Source organism: Microcebus murinus, chromosome 24 (genome assembly GCF_040939455.1).
Source record: "Microcebus murinus isolate Inina chromosome 24, M.murinus_Inina_mat1.0, whole genome shotgun sequence".
Lineage (NCBI taxonomy): Eukaryota > Metazoa > Chordata > Mammalia > Primates > Cheirogaleidae > Microcebus > Microcebus murinus.
The window spans coordinates 8,170,001-8,189,186 of NC_134127.1; the positions used below are offsets into that span (position 1 = coordinate 8,170,001).

Genomic DNA, 19,186 nt, shown 5'->3' on the forward strand with positions numbered 1-19,186 from the left:
CCAGGCTAGAGTGAGTGCCGTGGCATCAGCCTAGCTCACAGCAACCTCAAACTCCTGGGCTCAAGCAATCCTCCTGCCTCAGCCTCCCGGGTAGCTGGGACTTACAGGCATGCGCCACCATGCCTGGATGATTTTTTTCTATATATATTAATTGGCCAGGGCTGGGCGTGTGGCTCACGCCTGTAATCCTAGCACTCTGGGAGGCCGAGGCCGGCGGATTGCTCGAGGTCAGGAGTTCAAAACCAGCCTGAGCGAGACCCTGTCTCTACTATAAATAGAAATTTATAAATAGAAAGAAATTAATTGGCCAACTAATATATATATACAAAAAATTAGCTGGGCATGGTGGCGCATGCCTGTAGTCCCAGCTACTCGGGAGGCTGAGGCAGGAGGATCACGTGAGCCCAGGAGTTTGAGGTTGCTGTGAGCTAGGCTGACGCCACGGCACTCACTCTACCCTGGGCAACAAAGTGAGACTCTGTCTCAAAAAATATATATATATATTAGTTGGCCAATTAATTTCTTTCTATTTTTAGTAGAGACGGGGTCTCGCTCTTGCTCAGGCTGGTTTCGAACTCCTGACCTCGAGCGATCCTCCCGCCTCGGCCTCCCAGAGTGCTAGGATTACAGGCGGGAGCCACCGCACCCAGCCCGAGGTTCTCTTTTGCTAACTTGGGGGCAGCACTCTGTTTTCTTTAAACGGTCATATAGTAAATATTTTCAGCTTTGGGCACCCCGAGGACTGTATTAGGACTACCCAACTCCCGCTAGAGCACAGAAGCAGCCACGGGCAGTATGTCAACCACGAGCATGGCCGTGTTGCAGTGAAACTTAATGGATACTGAAATTTGAATTCCATATCATTTTCATGTGTCATGAGATATTATTCTTTATTTCTGTTTTCAACCATTTGAGAGTAAAAGCCATTCTTAGCCTGTGCACCCCTATGAAAATGGGTGGTGAGCTGCATGCAGCCCTCAGACCGGAGTTTCCTGGCCCTGCCCTGGCTTGCCGGGTTTCTGACGCTTCCTTGTGATCCGCCAGGGCCTGTGTTAGGATGATCAGGGGGAGAAATCCCCCCCAGTTTCCCTCGTTGTAGCCCATCTGAAGCTACCTGCAAGATTTGGAGAGAGAAAGTCCCCTCCCCACCCCTGAAAATGGCACAGCACTGAGTGCATGATTATGGCCCCAGCCATTTGCATGGTGAGCCATTCTGAGTTTGTAGGGTGTGTCCCAAGACCAGACCGTTTCTCGGGACTATGACCTGTTTCACCTAATTAGAGGAACAGGCCACATTATGTAGTGGAGAGCTTGGGCCCTGTAATCACATAGACTTTCATTCACATCCAGCCTCTGCTGCCAGCCAGCGCAGTGACATTTGAGCAAACTACGTGATTTCTTTTGGGCTTCGTGTTCATCCATAAAAAGGGAAGGCATCTCCCTCCTAAAGTCTGTCTGGAATCCGTGAGGACACGTATGAGCAGATTAGCGTCACGGCAACACGTAGCGAGTATCCCATAACCGCGACGCTATTGCCACTAGTAACGGCACGCTATGCGCCGGTCATTGAGAGCTAGGCCGTGTGCAGGCCACCAGCTTAAAATGAAAGGAAGAGAACAAAGAAGGCATCGTCTGTGTTGTTTGGCACCGAGAGGGGAAGAGTGTGCTTTGCTTCCAGAATGCTTGTGTTCTCCGGGTGGAAAATTCCCCAGGGTCAACAGAGACTTATTTATCCTGCTGTCCTGGCTTAATGGGAATGTCCCTTTTAAGAATATCTATCTGCCTCCTTCTGTGCACTCAGTAAGCACATTGTTGGTACGTTTAGTTTGGGCACCCGAAGGAATTTACCTACTGGGAAAGAGCGGGGGGAAATGAATGAACTATTTGGGGGGACTCTCTTGGCAGAGCACCCCCATTCTGCGTGTGAGAGCTGGCGGAGGAATTCTGAGGCTTTCAAGGGTCCTGTATGGGTCCAAGCTACCCCCCATGGTGTCTATGGGACAAGCCCTCCCCACCTCTGGAAGAATGCCCACGGGGCAGCCAGCCGGCCTTTCCTGCACTGAGTTGCTCTACGTGTGCAAAGGCTTAGTAACCTGCTTTCTCTCCTCCTCTGTCTCCCCCAGCAAACTCCGGAACCAGGCACAGAGTGAGCGATATGGATATAAGGAGGTAAAGTGCCACATGCTTCCCTGAGATTCCCCCCTACTGCTTGCCCTGATAAGAGAAGGGGAAAGGAAGGCCCCCCCCCTTTCAAGCTCCCCTGGCCTGGAATCCCCCTCGGCCTCCCCACTGGGCCTCCCTGAGGCTAACTCCTTTCACTGTCCCCAAGTCTGGCTTGCACCAGGCAGTCCAGAGCCCTCCCTGTCACGAGAGAGAGCGAGTCGCCCCTGCAAGAGGCTGGGGACTTAGTTGGTGCTACCTGGCTGGCCCCTGTGGTTGGTTTCTTCGGACATCATGCCTCTTCTTTCTCCCCAGGTGGTGCTTAAAGGTGATGCCAAGAAGTTGCAGTTATATGGGGTAAGCGCACTGGGTCAGCGTGGGGGACCCCAGCCTGGAAGGCAGGTGGCACCTTTCTCTCCAGCTCTCAGCCTGGACCCTTTCAGGAATCTCCTTAGCCCCTGCCTTCCTATCTCTTTTGGCCAAGTAAAAGGGACTCACCGCGGCAGGGGATCAATATATGGAATTCATTATGTCTTCAACCAGCTCGGGCAGAAGACATGAAGGGTTTGGATAAGCAGTGACAGACACGTGGCCCCAGGAATCTGGCAATGTGTAGTGCCTAAGGGGAGGATGGACACAGCACTGCACGCCTCAGACAGATTGCAGCTGGCTTCCCCCGTGTTCAGCTCCTACATCCCAGTTCCACTAAAATAATAACACTAATAATAATAATAATAATAAGGTCTTTTTACTCTGGAGTATACTCCATCCTAACAGACTGTATCTGACTAGTGTGCTCGTTCCTGCGTCTCTTCCCTGTTTGCCCTCCTTTCCCCCCCAGCCCTAACTCAGCTCTGACCCCTTTAAGAGCTAGCCGCTTCCTATCCCTCCTACCTCTGCCACGCCTTTGAGGTCACCTAACCCATTTCCCAAAGCTTCTGTCCAGAGCCACAGACACTTCCGAATCAGGGCATGTCTGTGGTTGTCTGGGAGCAAGGAGGATCGCCGGGGTGTCTCTAAACCTGGGACCGCGTGGGGTGTCTCTAAACCTGGGACCGCGTAGACGTGGCCTCGTTTCATCCGCTATTATATCTCTGCAAGCGCGGGTATTTAAACCCTCTTGTAGGAGAGCCATTCAGCCTCGATCGAGGGGGGTTAATGTATAGAGACAAGGAGGTTAATGTATAGAGACATAAGTCTGGATTTAAAGAATGTCACTGACCACGCACACCGTACCCCCATCTTTACTTCTAGCTATTATTGATAAGTCCCTCCTTGCCAAATGTACTAGGTTAGAAAGGATTCGAAGCCATTCTTCTACAACAGCACTGTCCTAGGGAAACTTCTGTGTTAATAGAAATGTTCTGTATCTGTGCTGTTCGATATGAGAAGCGTTAGCCACGTGTAGCTATTGAGTGCCCGAAATGTGGCAAGTGCAACTGAGGAACTAAATTTTTTTTTTTTTTTTTTTATATTTCTTTTTTTTTTTTTTTAAATAGAGACGGGGTCTCGCTCTTGCTCAGGCTGGTATTGAACTCCTGACCTCCAGCAATCCGCCCGCCTCGGCCTCCCAAGAGCTAGGATTACAGGCGTGAGCCACAGCGCCCGGCCTAAATTTTTTAATTTCATCTTATTTTGGTTTATATACATTTAATAGGGCCGGCCGCGGTGGCTCACTCACGCCTGTAATCCTAGCACTCTGGGAGGCCGAGGCGGGAGGATTGCTCGAGCTCAGGAGTTTGAGACCAGCCTGAGCAAGAGCGAGACCCCGTCTCTACTAAAAATAGGAAGAAATTAACTGGCCAACTAAAACTATATAGAAAAAATAAGCCGGGCATGGTGGCGCATGCCTGTAGTCCCAGCTACTCTGGAGGCTGAGGCAGGAGGATTGCTTGAGCCCAGGAGTTTGAGGTTGCTGTGAGCTAGGCTGAGGCCACAGCTCACTAGCTTGGGCAACAGGATGAGACTCTATGTCAATTTTTTTTTTTTTTTTTTTTTTTTTTTTTTTTTTTTTTTTTGAGACAGAGTCTCACTTTTGTTGTCCAGGCTAGAGTGAGTGCCCTGGCGTCAGCCTAGCTCACAGCAACCTCAAACTCCTGGGCTCAAGTGATCCTACTGCCTCAGCCTCCCGAGTAGCTGGGACTACAGGCATGCGCCACCATGCCCGGCTAATTTTTTACATATATACATCAGTTGGCCAATTAATTTCTTTCTATTTATAGTAGAGACGGGGTCTTGCTCTTGCTCAGGCTGGTTTTGAACTCCTGACCTTGAGCAATCCGCCCGCCTCGGCCTCCCAGAGAGCTAGGATTACAGGCGTGAGCCACCGCGCCCGGCCTCTATGTCAATTTTTTATTTTAATAGCTGCATGTGGTTGGTGGCTACCACATTGTCAATGCAGTGTTCTAAACTACGGCTAAAAGTTTCTCTGCCGACAGAAGGGATCGGGCCGGGGCTTGCTTTGCTTGGTTGGGGAGGAGACGGCGGGTGTTCAGGATGGGCGAGTGTGGTGCCTCCCCGGCCTCCTCTCTCTCTCACATGACACGCCCGACTTTCTCCCCACAGCAGACCTGCGCGGTCTGTCTGGAAGACTTCAAGGGGAAGGACGAGCTGGGCGTGCTCCCGTGCCAACACGCCTTCCACCGCAAGTGAGTGGGGCTGCGTCCGGGTCGCCCTTGGAAGGGGGAGTGATCAGGGAGCATCGTCTGCAACCTCCCAGTCCCTGCCGCCTCCCACTCACCCCTCACTGGGGACACCCCGTGTCCTGTCTGGGGGCACCAAGCGAGCGAGAGGGGCAGGGAGGTGGAGGCAGGGATGGGGTATTCTCGTTCTGAGAAGCAGCTGCAGAAGTCTGGGGCATTGTCCTTAGCGATCACAGCTCTTCCTTCGCCCTCAGGTGTCTGGTGAAGTGGCTGGAAGTGCGCTGTGTCTGCCCCATGTGCAACAAGCCCATCGCCGGCCCCTCCGAGGCCACCCAGAGCATCGGGATCCTGTTGGATGAGCTGGTGTGAGCGCGGCCTCTGCACCGAGACCTGGAGAAGACCTCTTGCCGCGTGGGTGCCTGGTCCCTCTGCAGGCACGGCTCCCAGGAACAGGACTGTTGGGGGGTGACGGTTAGTTACCCCCCGCAGAAGGGCAGGCTGGTGCAGGGCTGGGCTTCCGCCGTCAGACTTGCCCCACCTCCTGCCTCCTGACGCCTTCCTCCCTGCTCCTCAGTCCTGGTGGCATCAACTCCGAGAGACCACACTGGATCCTGGTACCAGACTGTCTACCTGCCTGGTCCCTGCTCTGGGGGGAGGAGTTCACCCCGGTCAAGAGCATGCAGAAAACCCCTTTGAAGGTTCCCACCCCCACGCAGGGAGGTGGGAAGGAAAGATCAAGGAACCAAGTGCCCCCCACCGGAGGTGAGGGAGGCTCTGTGTGGAACAGACCAGGAGCAGGGACATCTCAAAGGAGAAAGTCAATGTTTACATGAGACCCACAGAAACAAAGGCCGCTGGCGGCCGGCTGGCTGCAGGGTAGCAAAGGGGCAGCCCCGTGCCCTGCCAGGACCCGAGGTGCTAGCCCATCTCTCTCTTCCTCAATCCCAGAGCTTCCTATGCCATGTGGGGGGGGGGGCCTCTAGAGGAGGGGCTTGTTCCACACTCAAATGGATTCCCAGGGGCTTTTTCTAAAGGATCAAAAGGGGCCTGGGGAGGAGGGTGTCTGAGGTTAAGCTAGCAGCAGATACCTTCTTCCCCTTTGTAAATAGTATTTTTGTATTTTGTTCTCACCATCTCAGGATTTATATATCCATCCCCAGCATGGGGGGAGGGAGGGGGACCTTTCTGTTTCCTCCCTGGAGTGGGTGAGGGTGGGAGAAAGTTACGTATTTAAAGAATTAAATTTAACAAGTTTCTCTAACCTACTTTTGCCTGTGGTTGTGGCTAGTTGACCCTTTTCTGCCAATGGCAAAAAGAAATTTCTCTAACTGCTTCCTCTCACTTCCTTACACCCAAATCAAACATCCATATACAAAAGTTCCTTTTTATACAAAAGACCAATCTTAGATTATTACCTGAACAAACACAGGTTAGGACTAACACCAGGGTACATTAAAGATTTGCTAAGCCAGGCTTATTCATCTGACTTCTAGAATGTTTTTAAAAGGAGGTTGATGTTTTGAACCATAGCATTCTGTCAAGTAAGACTTTAAATGAATAGAATTGTACCTGTAATTCAAGTAATCAGCAATGCCCTTAACACAACTAAATACAACTAAAATGGTCCAGGTTGCTACCATAGAGGCTTGATCTCTCTCTCTTTTTTTTTTTTTTTCTTTTGAGGCAGAGTCTCACTCTGTTGGCCTGGCTAGAGTGCCATGGCACCAGCCTAGCTCACAGCAACCTCAGACTCCTGGGCTCAAGCAATCCTCCTGCCTCAGCCTCTTGAGTAGCTGGGACTACAGGCATGCGCCACTATGCCCGGCTAATTTTTTCTATGTATTTTTAGTTGGCCGATTAATTTCTATTTTTTTTTTTTTTTTGAGACAGAGTCTCACTTTGTTGCCCAGGCTGGAGTGAGTACCATGGTGTCAGCCTCGCTCATAGCAACCTCAAACTCCTGGGCTCAAGCAATCCTCCTGCCTCGGCCTCCCGAGTAGCTGGGAATACAGGCATGCACCACCATGCCCGGCTAACTTTTTCTGTATATTTTTAGTTGGCCAATTAATTTATTTCCATTTACAGTAGAGACAGGGTCTCGCTCTTGCTCAGGCTGGTTTCGAACTCCTGACCTCGAGCAATCCTCCCTCCACGGCCTCCCAGAGTGCTAGGACTACAGGCGTGAGCCACCGCTCCCAGCCCTCTTTCTATTTTTTTGGTAGAGATGGGGGTCTCACTCTTGCTCAGGCTGGTCTCGAGCTCCTGACCTCAAGCGATCCACCCTCCTCGGCCTCCCAGAGTGCTAGGATGACAGGCGTGACCCACTGCGCCCGGCTGAGGCTTGATCTCTTATATTGCACTTTTTTCTTAGCTGCTAGCTGACAGTCACTGCCACATCTGGCCTCCCAAACTAGATATAGCAGCAGTGCATGGTGACACTGCATGGTGCTGTGTGCACTCTTGACGTCCAGTTTTGCTCTGTCCCTGACAGGGGTGTGGGGGGGGGTTAATGCCAAGTGCATTGGGAGTGTTGGCAATGGTTTTCTTGGCCATCATGAGCACGGAGCAGCCAGGGCACAGTTGCCCGCTGGGTGTTGAACACAGGAGGAACATTTGCTGAGCAAGCACAGTGTGCAGATGGACGGTAGATACGCAAGAGACATCCGTGCACCCAGAGGTGCGAGGCCCCATAGGTAGGTGTGATCGATTGTGCCATGGAGGCAGTTGGCACAGTTTGAGCTCTTGCTGCACGGCCCCAAGACACAGTGGGGGCACCTGACAGTCCTGGGGAAGTCAGCGACACCTGTCTTGGTCTAGGGTCTTCTGCCCAAGGGCGCACCTGCTCTTGCCACTGCCTTCCCCCTCCCCCCACTTTCCCTTAAATCCCCCATGTCCTGATTGCTCCTGCCAGCCTGCTTTACTGTGGGAATGAAGTGTATTTCCAAAGCAAAACACAGAGCCTTCCCTTTATCTCCTGCTACAGCCTCATGGCAGACATTTTGCTGGGATCAGGTGGGGAAAGCGTGGGTCAGGAGTTCGAAACCAGCCTGAGCAAGAGTGAGACCCCGTCTCTACTATAAATAGAAAGAAATTAATTGGCCAACTAAAAATATAACAGAAAAAAAATGAGCCGGGCATGGTGGCGCATGCCTGTAGTCCCAGCTACTCGGGAGGCTGAGGCAGGAGGCTCGCTTGAGCCCAGGAGATTGAGGTTGCTGTGAGCTAGGCTGACGCCACGGCACTCACTCTAGCCTGGGCAGCAAAGTGAGACTCTGTCTCAAAAAAAAGAAAAAAGAATCCTCAATTTTTTTTTAGGTCGGGCCTTTAAAACATTGGAGTATCATTTGGGAGCTAAGCCAATTATTCTCCCCTCTGTGAATGATCCACCCACAGACAACTACAGTGTACTTAGTACTGTTCTCATTACAGAAGAATTTGCACCCTGAACATTTTTCAAAAGGTAAAAAAAAAAAAAAACTGAAGGAGGCTGAGAGATCTTCATGTGTACCAGGATTTCAACTTGAACGATCTTATCTGCGCCAAACACACACCAGCCAGTGAAACATAACAGCACTTAGCCACCAAGTTCTTTCACAAAACACACTGTGTTCTGTTTTCTGTATATGCCCCTCCGAGTTTAGGATTGGGAGAAAAATGTTGAGAAAAGCAAATGGCACACCCTTGATGACACAGATGATGAGTGGTGGACCCAAGGCACAAGCCCAGGTTGTACAGATCTAAGTTCAATGTCAACTTTGCTGCCGCACAGAGATTCAGAAGCTGTCACCCTCCGTGCAGATACCCAAGAGAGTGGCGGGTGCTATCAACTCCTTGGCTGGTGCAGTCAGGGAAGACAAAAACCCCAAATGTCAAATGAGTTGTGTGTCATTATCTAGGGCCATGGGTTTGTATTGGTTTTTGTTTTGTTTTGTTTGAGGCAGAGTCTCGCTTTGTTGCCCAGGCTAGAGTGAGTGCCGTGGCGTCAGCCTTGCTCACAGCAACCTCAGACTCCTGGGCTCAAGCGATCCTCCTGCCTCAGCCTCCAGAGTAGCTGGGACTACAGGCATGCACCACCATGCCCGGCTAATTTTTTCTATCTATATTAGTTGGCCAATTAATTTCTTTCTATTTATAGTAAAAACGGGGTCTTCCTCTTGCTCAGGCTGGTTTCAAACTCCTGACCTTGAGCAATTCGCCCGCCTAGGTCTTCCCGAGTGCTAGGAATACAGGTGTGAGCCACCGCACCCAGTCTTTTATTGTTTTTTATTAATACAGAATCATACATATTTATGGGGTACATATGATGATTTGTTACACGCATAGCGTGTGTAACGATCAAGTCAGGGTGTCTGGGTTATCCATCCCTGAGTACTCATCATTTCTATGTGTCAGGAACATCTCCAGTCCTCTCTTCTAGCTATTTTGAAATATACAATATGCCATTGCTAACTATAGTCACCCTACTCCCCATCAAACATCAGAACTTACCCCTTCTACCTAACGGTTTGTACCCATTAACCAACCTCCCCCACCCCCACAGTCTTCCGGCGTCTGGCATCTATTCTGTCATCCTACCCTCTACCTTCGTGAGATCTGTTTGCTTCAATCCACAGTGGCTTACTCCGTTTAGAGAAATTGCAAGTGGAAGCAGCATTTATGAAATGGGTAACTGGGATAGGGAGGAGAAATTCAGAGCTCATGGGCAGAATTTGAACATCGCTGACCATGGTAGACTGGGACAAAGGGTGCCTGGAAGGGCTGTACATTCTGTTCCCCTTCCCTCCCATCAGTTCCTACCCTTCTACCCACCCCCCACCCATTTTCCCATTCTCACCTGGGCCATCTATACCTCCTCAATTTTGCATGTTTTTCCCCCTTAAGGTCAGACCCAGCCTCTGCCTTCTGTGCACCACTCCCTTCTGTCCCTCTGGGTGTCGGAGTATCATCTATGTGCCTTTGACCATATATCACTGACTCTGCTGAAGCCATATACGCAGGTTCAGAGGGACAGAGGTGATCAAACTGGAGACAGAAGGACAAACTGACCAGTAGTAATGCAGGTTTGGGCAACAAATGCCATTCATGGAAAACAAAAGTCAAGCTGTTCACCACACCTCAATCAACACTGGATTCTTACTGATTCTATAAAAAATAATCATGCTCACCTAACTTCTTTGATAAACTGGCAGACTATGCAGACAGGGAGGACAGGACCTATGTCACCTTTGTGCTTGGGGCATGGCTTCCGGTTCTGTCCTTATGTCGTGACAGTCTCAACAAGAAACCAAGGCATGCGCTCTGTAGAGGACGGGCAAATGTCTTCATCCATTTCACGTTGCTACAAAGAAATACCTGAGACAGGGTAATTTAATAATGTAGAGAAAAGAGGTGCATATGGTTCTCGATTCTGCAAGCTGCACAAGAAGCATGGCGCCAGTGCCTGCTACTGGTGAGGGCTTCAGGAAGCTTCCATTCTTGGCAGAAGGTGAAGGGAAGCAGGTATCACACGGGGAGAGAGGAAGGAAGCAAGAGAGAGAGAGGGAAGGAGGGGGGAAGCCAGGCTCTTTTTAACAATCAGTTCTCCAGGGCACTAATAGAGCAAGAGGAGAACTCATTCATTACCATGAGGATGGCATGAAGCCATCCACAAAGGATCCGTCTCCATGACCCGAACACCTCCCACCAGACCCCACCTCCCACACTGGTGATCAACTTTCAACATGAGACTTGGCAGGACCAAACAGACCACAGCCAAACTATAGCAGGAAACTTAGAAGCCTAGAAGATTATTTTTTAAGTTCAAAATATTATTAGGTGGGTACAAGTGTTTGTGTTGCAAACATTTTGCAATGCTTAAGTCGAGGCTTCTACTGTGCCCATCGCCCAAATTGTGTTCATCGTGCCCGACAGGTAGGTGATTAGCCCTCCCTCCTTGATTTCCTGTGACCTACGTCTCTTTTGTGCCCAGGGAGATTTTTGAGCTACTGAGCACTCTTCCCAGTCTTCACTGCTCTCTCCATTGGCGCTGGACAACACGACATTTTTTTTTTAATCCACTTTTCGAGAAGCCTCTCCTATTCCTTTTCCTCCCTCTTCCTTTCTTTACCCATTTTTCCCTTCATCCCAGGCTGTTCTCTGCTCTTGCTGAGAGCACCGAGCCACTGCAGAACCCTCCCAATGGGCCAGGATTGTCATGCGATGGGCCAGGATTGTCATGCGTGGTTCCAAGGACACTCAGATGACCAAGGATTTACACCCAAATCATAGTGCAACCCTCTACAGAGACCAACTCCGTTTCTGGGTGCTTGCTGTTAGGTATGTCCATTATTTCTCAGGAAAGTGGCTGATACCCTCAAGTTCAGGAACAGAAGCCATGGTGACTTTGATACAAGGTGGGGGCAGCCAATTAATCCAAACCCAAATGAAGGAAAAACTAGATTTGCTTAAGTGTCAGAGAAATCAACCTGGAAGCCATGTGGATGTCAGGTCGGACATAAGTCAGAAAAAAACAAAACAAATCCAAAATGCAGTGTCCTGATTATTCCTGTGTTTCCCAGAAAATAAGACCTACCCATAAAATAAGCCCTAGCAAGATTTCTAAGCATGTGAGCAATAGAAGCCCTACCCCGAAAATAAGGCCTAGTGATGGGTGTGGCTATGCAGTGTATCTGCACAACCCAAGCATTTCGTCGGTCCTGGAGTGGTAAAGAAGACGAGCAGCCCTTCTCATCTGCCCCATGAGAGCTCTACTGCTCGACATGAGAGATGGGGCCAGTGGTTCTAAAGGAAATAGAGTCGCAAGAAATTCAGGATGGAATTCGGGGTTTGGAGAATTATGATGATGTTCTAGAAGAAGACGACTTAACTATATGTGAATAAATGTAGATTGTTGTACCTTACTTAAAAAAAATACCACATCCCCTGAAAATAAAGCCCTAGGGTGTCTTCTTGAGGAAAAATCAATATAAGACCCTGTCTTATTTTCGAGGAAACATGGTTTGTGCCAGGGAATCATCCTTTCTGCCTTCTTCAATATTGACCAAATTTTTTTACTGGATTCTTTTATTAGTCAGTTTTTTTTTATGGCAGAAAACCAGAGAAGCTATAAAAAGAAAAAAAAAACCATAAGGAAGAAATTGGAGTATTTTACATCTGTAGGGTAAAGACCAACAGGCAAGCAATTTAGCTGTGGTCTTCAGGATTAGGTTGTAAGCATGAATCTCCATCACAAAGTCAGATGTTCTAGAAGTTATTGTTTTCTTTTCTTTCCTTTTTATTTTTTTGGGACAGAGTCTCACTTTTGTTGGCCCAGGCTAGAGTGAGTGCCGTGGCGTCACCCTGGCTCACAGCAACCTCAAACTCCTGGGCTCAAGCAATCCTAATGCCTCAGCCTCCCGAGTAGCTGGGACTCCAGGCATGGGCCACCATGCCCGGCTAATTTTTTCTATATATATTAGTTGGCCAATTAATTTCTTTCTATTTATAGTAGAGACAGGGGTCTTCCTCTTGCTCAGGCTGGTTTCGAACTCCTGACCTCGAGCAATCCTCCTGCCTCGGCCTCCCAGAGTGCTAGGATTACAGGCGTGAGCCACCGCGCCTGACCTGTTTTCTTCCCTTTAAATTTCCTTTGACCCTGAGCCACCAACCTTCTGAGATAATGGGAAATCCACACTTTGTCTGCAACGCCATCTTTCCTTCCAGAAATATTCATGCATCTCAGAGTCTTACACAGATGGACGCTCCCAACCCCATCAGTTTAGGGTGTGGGAAGCTTGCTGTCCCAGCTTGTCCAGGTCCCACACAGCTGTCCCCATTGGCACCACCTCTTCCCTAGCAGCTTCCATGCAGGTCCTCGCTAACCTCGGGACCTGCTACTTTCTTTCTTTTCAAGCGGAACAGCTGTGGAGTGAAGCACCTGAATTCTACCATGAACATTTTGCTATATTTACTTTATCATATAGCTACCCACAATGTTTTCTTTACATGCATTGCAAAGCAAGCTTCAGACACCAGTATACTTCCTACATTAACTTACACAGCTAGCTTTTTCTTTTTTTTTTTTGCAAATGAACTGAGGATGAACATAAATTTGCCTTGAATATGAAGATAAGCAGAGAACTCGCTGACTTCAGTGTGGTTTTAGGAATAACTCAGGTATGAAATCATTTTATATTTCAAATGTGGTGATGGTGGCATAGAGTTCTTCACTGCCTCAGTTCACTTTTAACCTTGCTAAATTATATGTTTGTATGTCAGAGCAAAGAGAGAGAGGCATTAGGGGTGTAGGATAACACTCTGCTTATCACACATATTAACATTTCTTGCACAATTACTCATGGAATATTCTTGTTTTGGACTTTTTCCACACCCTAAATTTAGCAAGCTAGAATTATCTTTTGAGCACCACTTTGAGCAACCTTTTTGAAAGGAAGAATGCTGACTAGAAGGAAATCTGTGTTTCCTCATGGTTAGAATGCAATATCCTTAGCTTCATCGCTCTGCCAAGAAGCAAAATCTTATTCTATGCTGACAATATGGCAAACGCAGTAGTCCCACAAATTCATCACAGGTTTGTAAGATTAAGAATTTATACATTCAGATTTAGAAACATGAGAAACAGATTTCGCTGCCGGGCAATGAATTACAGGCAACCCTGTGTTATGTGCTCCGGAAGTTATGTACATTGAATTGAATAATTGCTTTCAACGTGCCAGGGGGATTGCATTATTTAAAGAAATTCTATGCTGAGTCTTTGTAGGCAAAAAAAAAAAAAAAAATTCTTTAAAAATGGGATTTAAGGGCTTTTCCAGTTTTTAATGTATGTGTTTTGAAACACTAACATCTGCATATAAAATAACGTTTTTGTTGAAGTGAGACATTCCCGTAGGATAAAGCAACTAGAAGTAATTTCTTTAAAGTCTACAAAGAGAAACACACAAAGCGGGTACCGATGAAGAGAAAAGCAGTTCCGAATGAATGATTCTTGCTCATAGTCATTAGTTGTAAATGGTGAAGAGCTCAATCTTTGAGAAACAAAAAGGTTGCTGGCAAGAGTCAGGGTTGAAATGTGGCCGTGTTTTGGGAAAACATGGGTACTTGCCCTCCGACTCCTCATTATGAGATTAATTTGTATAGTGGAATAAACAAAGCTGGCTCTGGAATCCAAAGAATGGGTTTTAAACCCGGCTCTGCCTCTAATTAGCTGGGAGACCCTCACCCTACATCCTTAGTCTGGCTAAACCTCATTTTTCTTCTCTGTAAAATGGAGATAATAGTAACCACCTCAGAGTATGGTTAAGGAAGTACATAAAAGAATATATAGGAAAGACTCAAAGTCACGCTAATAATTATGGGCTATTTTTGTTTCTAAAACCATGGGAAGTTATGCAACCAAACAACGGGACTCAATGAAAAGTCTGTAAGAAATAAGAATGCTCATGTATTTCTCCCCAATCATCCTAATTAATACAACTGTCTTTTATTGAGCATGTCCTAAGTTATAGGCACCGCATCCAGGATTTGCTTTATATTCAGTCAGAGCTGATATCCATTGAATGTGCTGTTTGTAGTGAAGTCCAATATGGATAACTGTACTTTATTTTTTTTTTTTTGAGACAAGGTCTCACTCCGTCACCCAGGCTGGAGTACGGTGGATCAATCTTAGCTCCCTGCAAACTTGAACTCCTGGGTTCAAGCAACTCTCTTGCTTCAGCCTCTCAAGTAGCTGGAACTAATTAGCCTGGCTAATTTTTAAATTTTTATAGAGATGGGGTCTTGCTATATTGTCCAGGCTGGTCTCAAACTCCTGGAGTCAAGCAATCCTCCCACCTCAGCCTCCCAAAGTGCTGAGATTACAGGCGTGAGTCACCGTGCCTGCCTCAGTTGAGTTTTTAATGGTGATGGAATTTTGGACAAGAATGGAAGAGGCCAATAGAGAGCCACTGGAGTGGTTCTTTAAGACTTGGAAAGAAATGGTGACAGCAGCAGCAAAAAAAAAAAAAAAAAAAAGGATGATTAATATTTTGGAGATAAAAACCAATAGCTCTTGGCCGGGCATGGTGGCTCATGCCTGTAATCCTAGCACTCTGGGAGGCCAAGGTAGGTGGATTGTTTGAGCTCAGGAGTTCGAGACCAGCCTGATGCAAGAGTGAGATTCTGTCTCTACTAAAAAAAAATTAGCTGGACAACTAAAAATATATACAAAAAAAAATTAGCTGGGCATGGTGGCACATGCCTATAGTCCTAAATACTCGAGAGGCTGAGGCAGGAGGATCACTTGAGCCCAGGCGTTAGAGGTTGCTGTGAGCTAGGCTGACGCCACGGGATTCTAGCCTGGGCAATAGAGTGAGACTCTGTCTCAAAAAATAAAAAAAGTGAATGAGAAGAGAGAAAGCCATTCCTAAAAAATTGAAAGAAAACCAAAAATAAGTGAATCTAAATGTATATCAAGTTGGTCACATAGCCATTGTATTAGTCAGGATTCTCTAGAGAAACAGACCAAAAAGACAGATGGATAGAAAGACAGACAGATGGAGACACAGGTAAGAGGAGATTTATTATGGGAATTGACTCACGATTATGGAGGATAAGAAGTCTCACGATACACCATCTGCAAGCTGAAACACCAGGGAGGTCAGTGGTGTGATCCAGTCTGAGTCAAAGGCCTGAGAACCCGGCGGCCACTTACGTAAGTCCCAAAGTCTGACGGTCTGTGAACCTGGAGTTCTGAAGTCCAAAGGCAGGAGAAGATGGGTGTCCCGGCTCCAAAGGAGACAAGTGAATTCACCTTTCCCCCGCCGTTTTGTTCTATGCAGGCTCTCAACAAATTCGATGATGCCTGTCCACATTGGAAGGAGGGAAGATCTTACTCAGTCCGCTGAGTCAGATGCCAATCTCTGCAGGAAACACTCTTGCAGATACACTCAGAAATAATGCTTTACCAGCCATCTGGGTATCCTTTAACCCAGTTAACACCTAAAATTAACCATCACAGACATGTAGGAAAAAAGTCTATTTCTTTTATTTTTTTCAAGACAGAGTCTCACTTTGTGCCCAGGCTAGAGTGAGTGCCCTGGCATCAGCCTAGCTCACAGCAACCTCAAACTCCTGGGCTCAAGCAATCCTCCTTCCTCAGTCTCCCGAGTAGCTGGGACTACGGGCATGCGCCACCATGCCCGGTTAATTTTTTTTTTTCTATATATATTAGTTGGCCAATTAATTTCTTTCTGTTTATAGTAGAGACTGGGTCTCGCTCTTGCTCAGGCTGGTTTCGAACTCCTGACCTCGAGCCTCCCAGAGTGCTAGGATGACAGGTGTGAGCCACCTCGCCCAGCCAAAAAAGTCTGTTTCAAGTGACTTGAAACATGGCAATTTGCTTGTAATTATTTACTAGGTATATCCTAAAGACAAAAAAGAACAGCAAAGAAATCTTAAATTATGTTCAATAATCTTATGTTTAGTAATAACGCTATTATTATTTTCATACACTTACGTGCATATTTCAGGATAAAGCAAATAAGTAATTCTGTTATTAGGAACCAAATTTTTCAGTAAAAGAGAGGAGGGATAAGTCTCATATTAAAGAAGTATAAGCCTAAAATCTTAAATTCAAACTACATGAATTCAAACTACATGAATGAACTAATATGAATTCATGAGTTCTTTTCTCCTTTTAAAGAGCACATATTTCCCAGATGTGTCCACTGAGACCTAGAAAACTGAAATCATACTCTTCAAAGTGTAGCCCTTGAATAGCATTTTCACTTAGAAGACACCAGGGCTCTTTGGAGAAATGCTTGATTCAATCTCGCTATTCTGGAAAGCAAGGAAGCGGTCCAAGACTACTGATCATGTTAAAAGAACACAGAAGCCAAAATGAAAAGACTCCCATTGGCAAAAGATGGGACGATTTGAGTATGAAAGGAATAATGACAATGGAATAAAACTCATCACATCTATAAAATTCCTTGAGATCATATGAAATTAACAGGAACAGCAAGAACAAAATATCAGCTATCCATTGAAGGTTGCTAGGGCACTAAACTCATTATTCTAAAAATTAGTAAGTGAAAGGAAAGGATCAAGCCTTTTGTATCCTTCTTTTCCTGTACAAAGCGTATTTCAGGGTGATCAAGTAACTAGTTGATGAGGACCAGCCTTATAATCAATGTTAATTTTTTTTTTTTTTCTTTTTTTGAGACAGAGTCTTGCTCTGTCACCCTGGCTGAAGTCTACAACTCAGTGGCATCATCATAGCTCATTGCAACCTCAAACTCCTGGGCTCAACAGCCTCCCAGGTAGCTGGGACTACAGGTGCATGCTACCACAGCCGGCTCATTTTTCTATTTTTTGTAGAGATGGGGTCTTGTTCTTGCTCCGGCTGGTAATCTTAAAAAAATTTGGAGCCTCCTATGCAAAAGGATATCGTGGTTGCCTTGCTCTTAACAGGCATTCAAGGACTGTAAATATTGTACTATCATTTTTCCGTTTGGCCTATAATCAGAAAAGTAGCTCTGCTGCAAGCAATAATTATCTTACAGTGTGTTTCAAAATCCTATTATTAACCATGTTTAGACCATGTGAACCTCGAAAGCACAGTCAGAATATTGTAATGCTTTAATCACGTTGGTTGCTACTCTTAGTAGAATGAAGGGGAACAAACACTCCTATTTTACTTTCTCTCGCTTTCGTTTTTCCTTATGAAGAGGGCTTCTCCACAAATTGTCAATCATCTGGTCTTTGGAAAGCTGAGAGGTATGGCTTAGTGTCTATTTACAAATGCCCTGGAATGTCGTCCAGCTTTCCATTTCTTCTTAAAGGCAATATTTTTATATTTAATCTCTTTATACATAATCACACTCATACATAATTTTACATAAGTACATAAACAGAGTAACATACATGCCTTGTAAAAAAAGTGTGATCATTTAATTTTTCTTTCCTTTTTTCTTTGTTTTGCTTAGTCCCTCCACCTTCCTGTCACCCTCTCTTCTTTGACATCAACATCCTTCCAACATCACCCATTGATGCTGAGAACCTGGGAACGTTCCTCCCATGTTTCCTTCTTGCTCAAGTATTCTTATACCTGCGCATGTGTACGGATCTACATAGATAGAGCATTCTTTTTTAAAAAGCATTGTCTTATGAACAGGCGTTCACAGCATCTCCCACATCTTACGTTCAGCACTTAACAAAACCTCACAAGGCCGGGCGCGGTGGCTCACGCCTGTAATCCTAGCACTCTGGGAGGCCGAGGCGGGCGGATTGCTCGAGGTCAGGAGTTCGAAACCAGCCTCAGGAAGAGTGAGACCCCGTCTCTACTATAAATATAAATAAATTAATTGGCCAACTAATATATAGAGAAAAAATTAGCCGGGCATGGTGGCGCATGCCTGTAGTCCCAGCTACTCGGGAGGCTGAGGCAGTAGGATCCCTTGAGCCCAGGAGTTTGAGGTTGCTGTGAGCTAGGCTGACGCCAGGGCACTCACTCTAGCCTGGGCAACAAAGTGAGACTCTGTCTCAAAAACAAAAAAAAAATGGTTGGAGAATTCTCTAGTGTGGATGTGCCTTTGATGAGCCTTCACTTTGTTTCTAGGTTTTTGTTCTATGAATAGTGATGCGATGAACCTACTCATTTATCTTGATGGTCTTGACTCCATATCTGTACACATGATTATTTGTATTTGATAGTTTCAAGAGTCGAGTTGCCATTGAATTTATTTACTTTTTTAAGAGATGTTTCCAGATTGCTTTCCAAGAACTGCAGGAAGAGAAAGAATATGAAAGGAGAAGAAGACAACCTTGGACAAAAATGCCTACTGCACGAATTTAAATTGTGTGGATTGCATGAGGGGGTAGGTACGGTGTGAAGACCAACCCAGTTGTCCCCTGGGCCACCACCTGGGCTTCCGTTGAGTGCCATCCACGTGGTACACAGTGAGAGTGACACTGCAGGCTTGTGTAACTGAAAGGTTTAGAAAGAAAGGGTGGAGGCCGGGTGTGGTGGCTCATGCCTATAATCCTAGCACTCTGGGAGGCCGAGGTGGGAGGATTGCTCAAGGTCAGGAGTTCGAAAGCAGCCTGAGCAAGAGCGAGATCCCGTCTCTACTAAAAATAGAAAGACATCAATTGGCCAGCTAAAAATATATAGAAAAAATTAGCCGGGCATGGTGGCGCATGCCTGTAGTCCCAGCTACTTGGGAGGCTGAGGTAGGAGGATCGCTTGAGCCCAGGAGTTTGAGGTTGCTGTGAGCTAGGATGATGCCAGGGCTAGAGTGAGACTGTGTCAAAAAAAGAAAGAAAGAAAGAAAGAAAGAAAGAAAGAAAGAAGGAAGGAAGGAAGGAAGGAAGGAAGGAAGGAAGGAAGGAAGGAAGGAAGAAAGAAA

At 46.7% G+C, this 19,186-nt stretch overlaps 1 protein-coding gene across 2 annotated transcripts in view; it reads left to right on the plus strand.

Annotated features, from left to right (window-relative positions):
• Positions 1 to 6,067, plus strand: part of RNF122 (ring finger protein 122) — a 16,636-nt gene extending 10,569 nt beyond the window's left edge. For both annotated transcript variants that reach the window (XM_012775737.3, XM_075997110.1), the window contains exons 3-6: positions 2,124 to 2,169; positions 2,476 to 2,517; positions 4,726 to 4,808; positions 5,057 to 6,067. In XM_012775737.3, the coding sequence (XP_012631191.1) occupies positions 2,124 to 2,169; positions 2,476 to 2,517; positions 4,726 to 4,808; positions 5,057 to 5,171 (286 nt within the window). In that variant the 3' untranslated portion in view covers positions 5,172 to 6,067. The remainder of the gene's footprint in view (positions 1 to 2,123; positions 2,170 to 2,475; positions 2,518 to 4,725; positions 4,809 to 5,056) is intronic.
• The last annotated feature ends 13,119 nt before the right edge of the window (positions 6,068 to 19,186 follow it).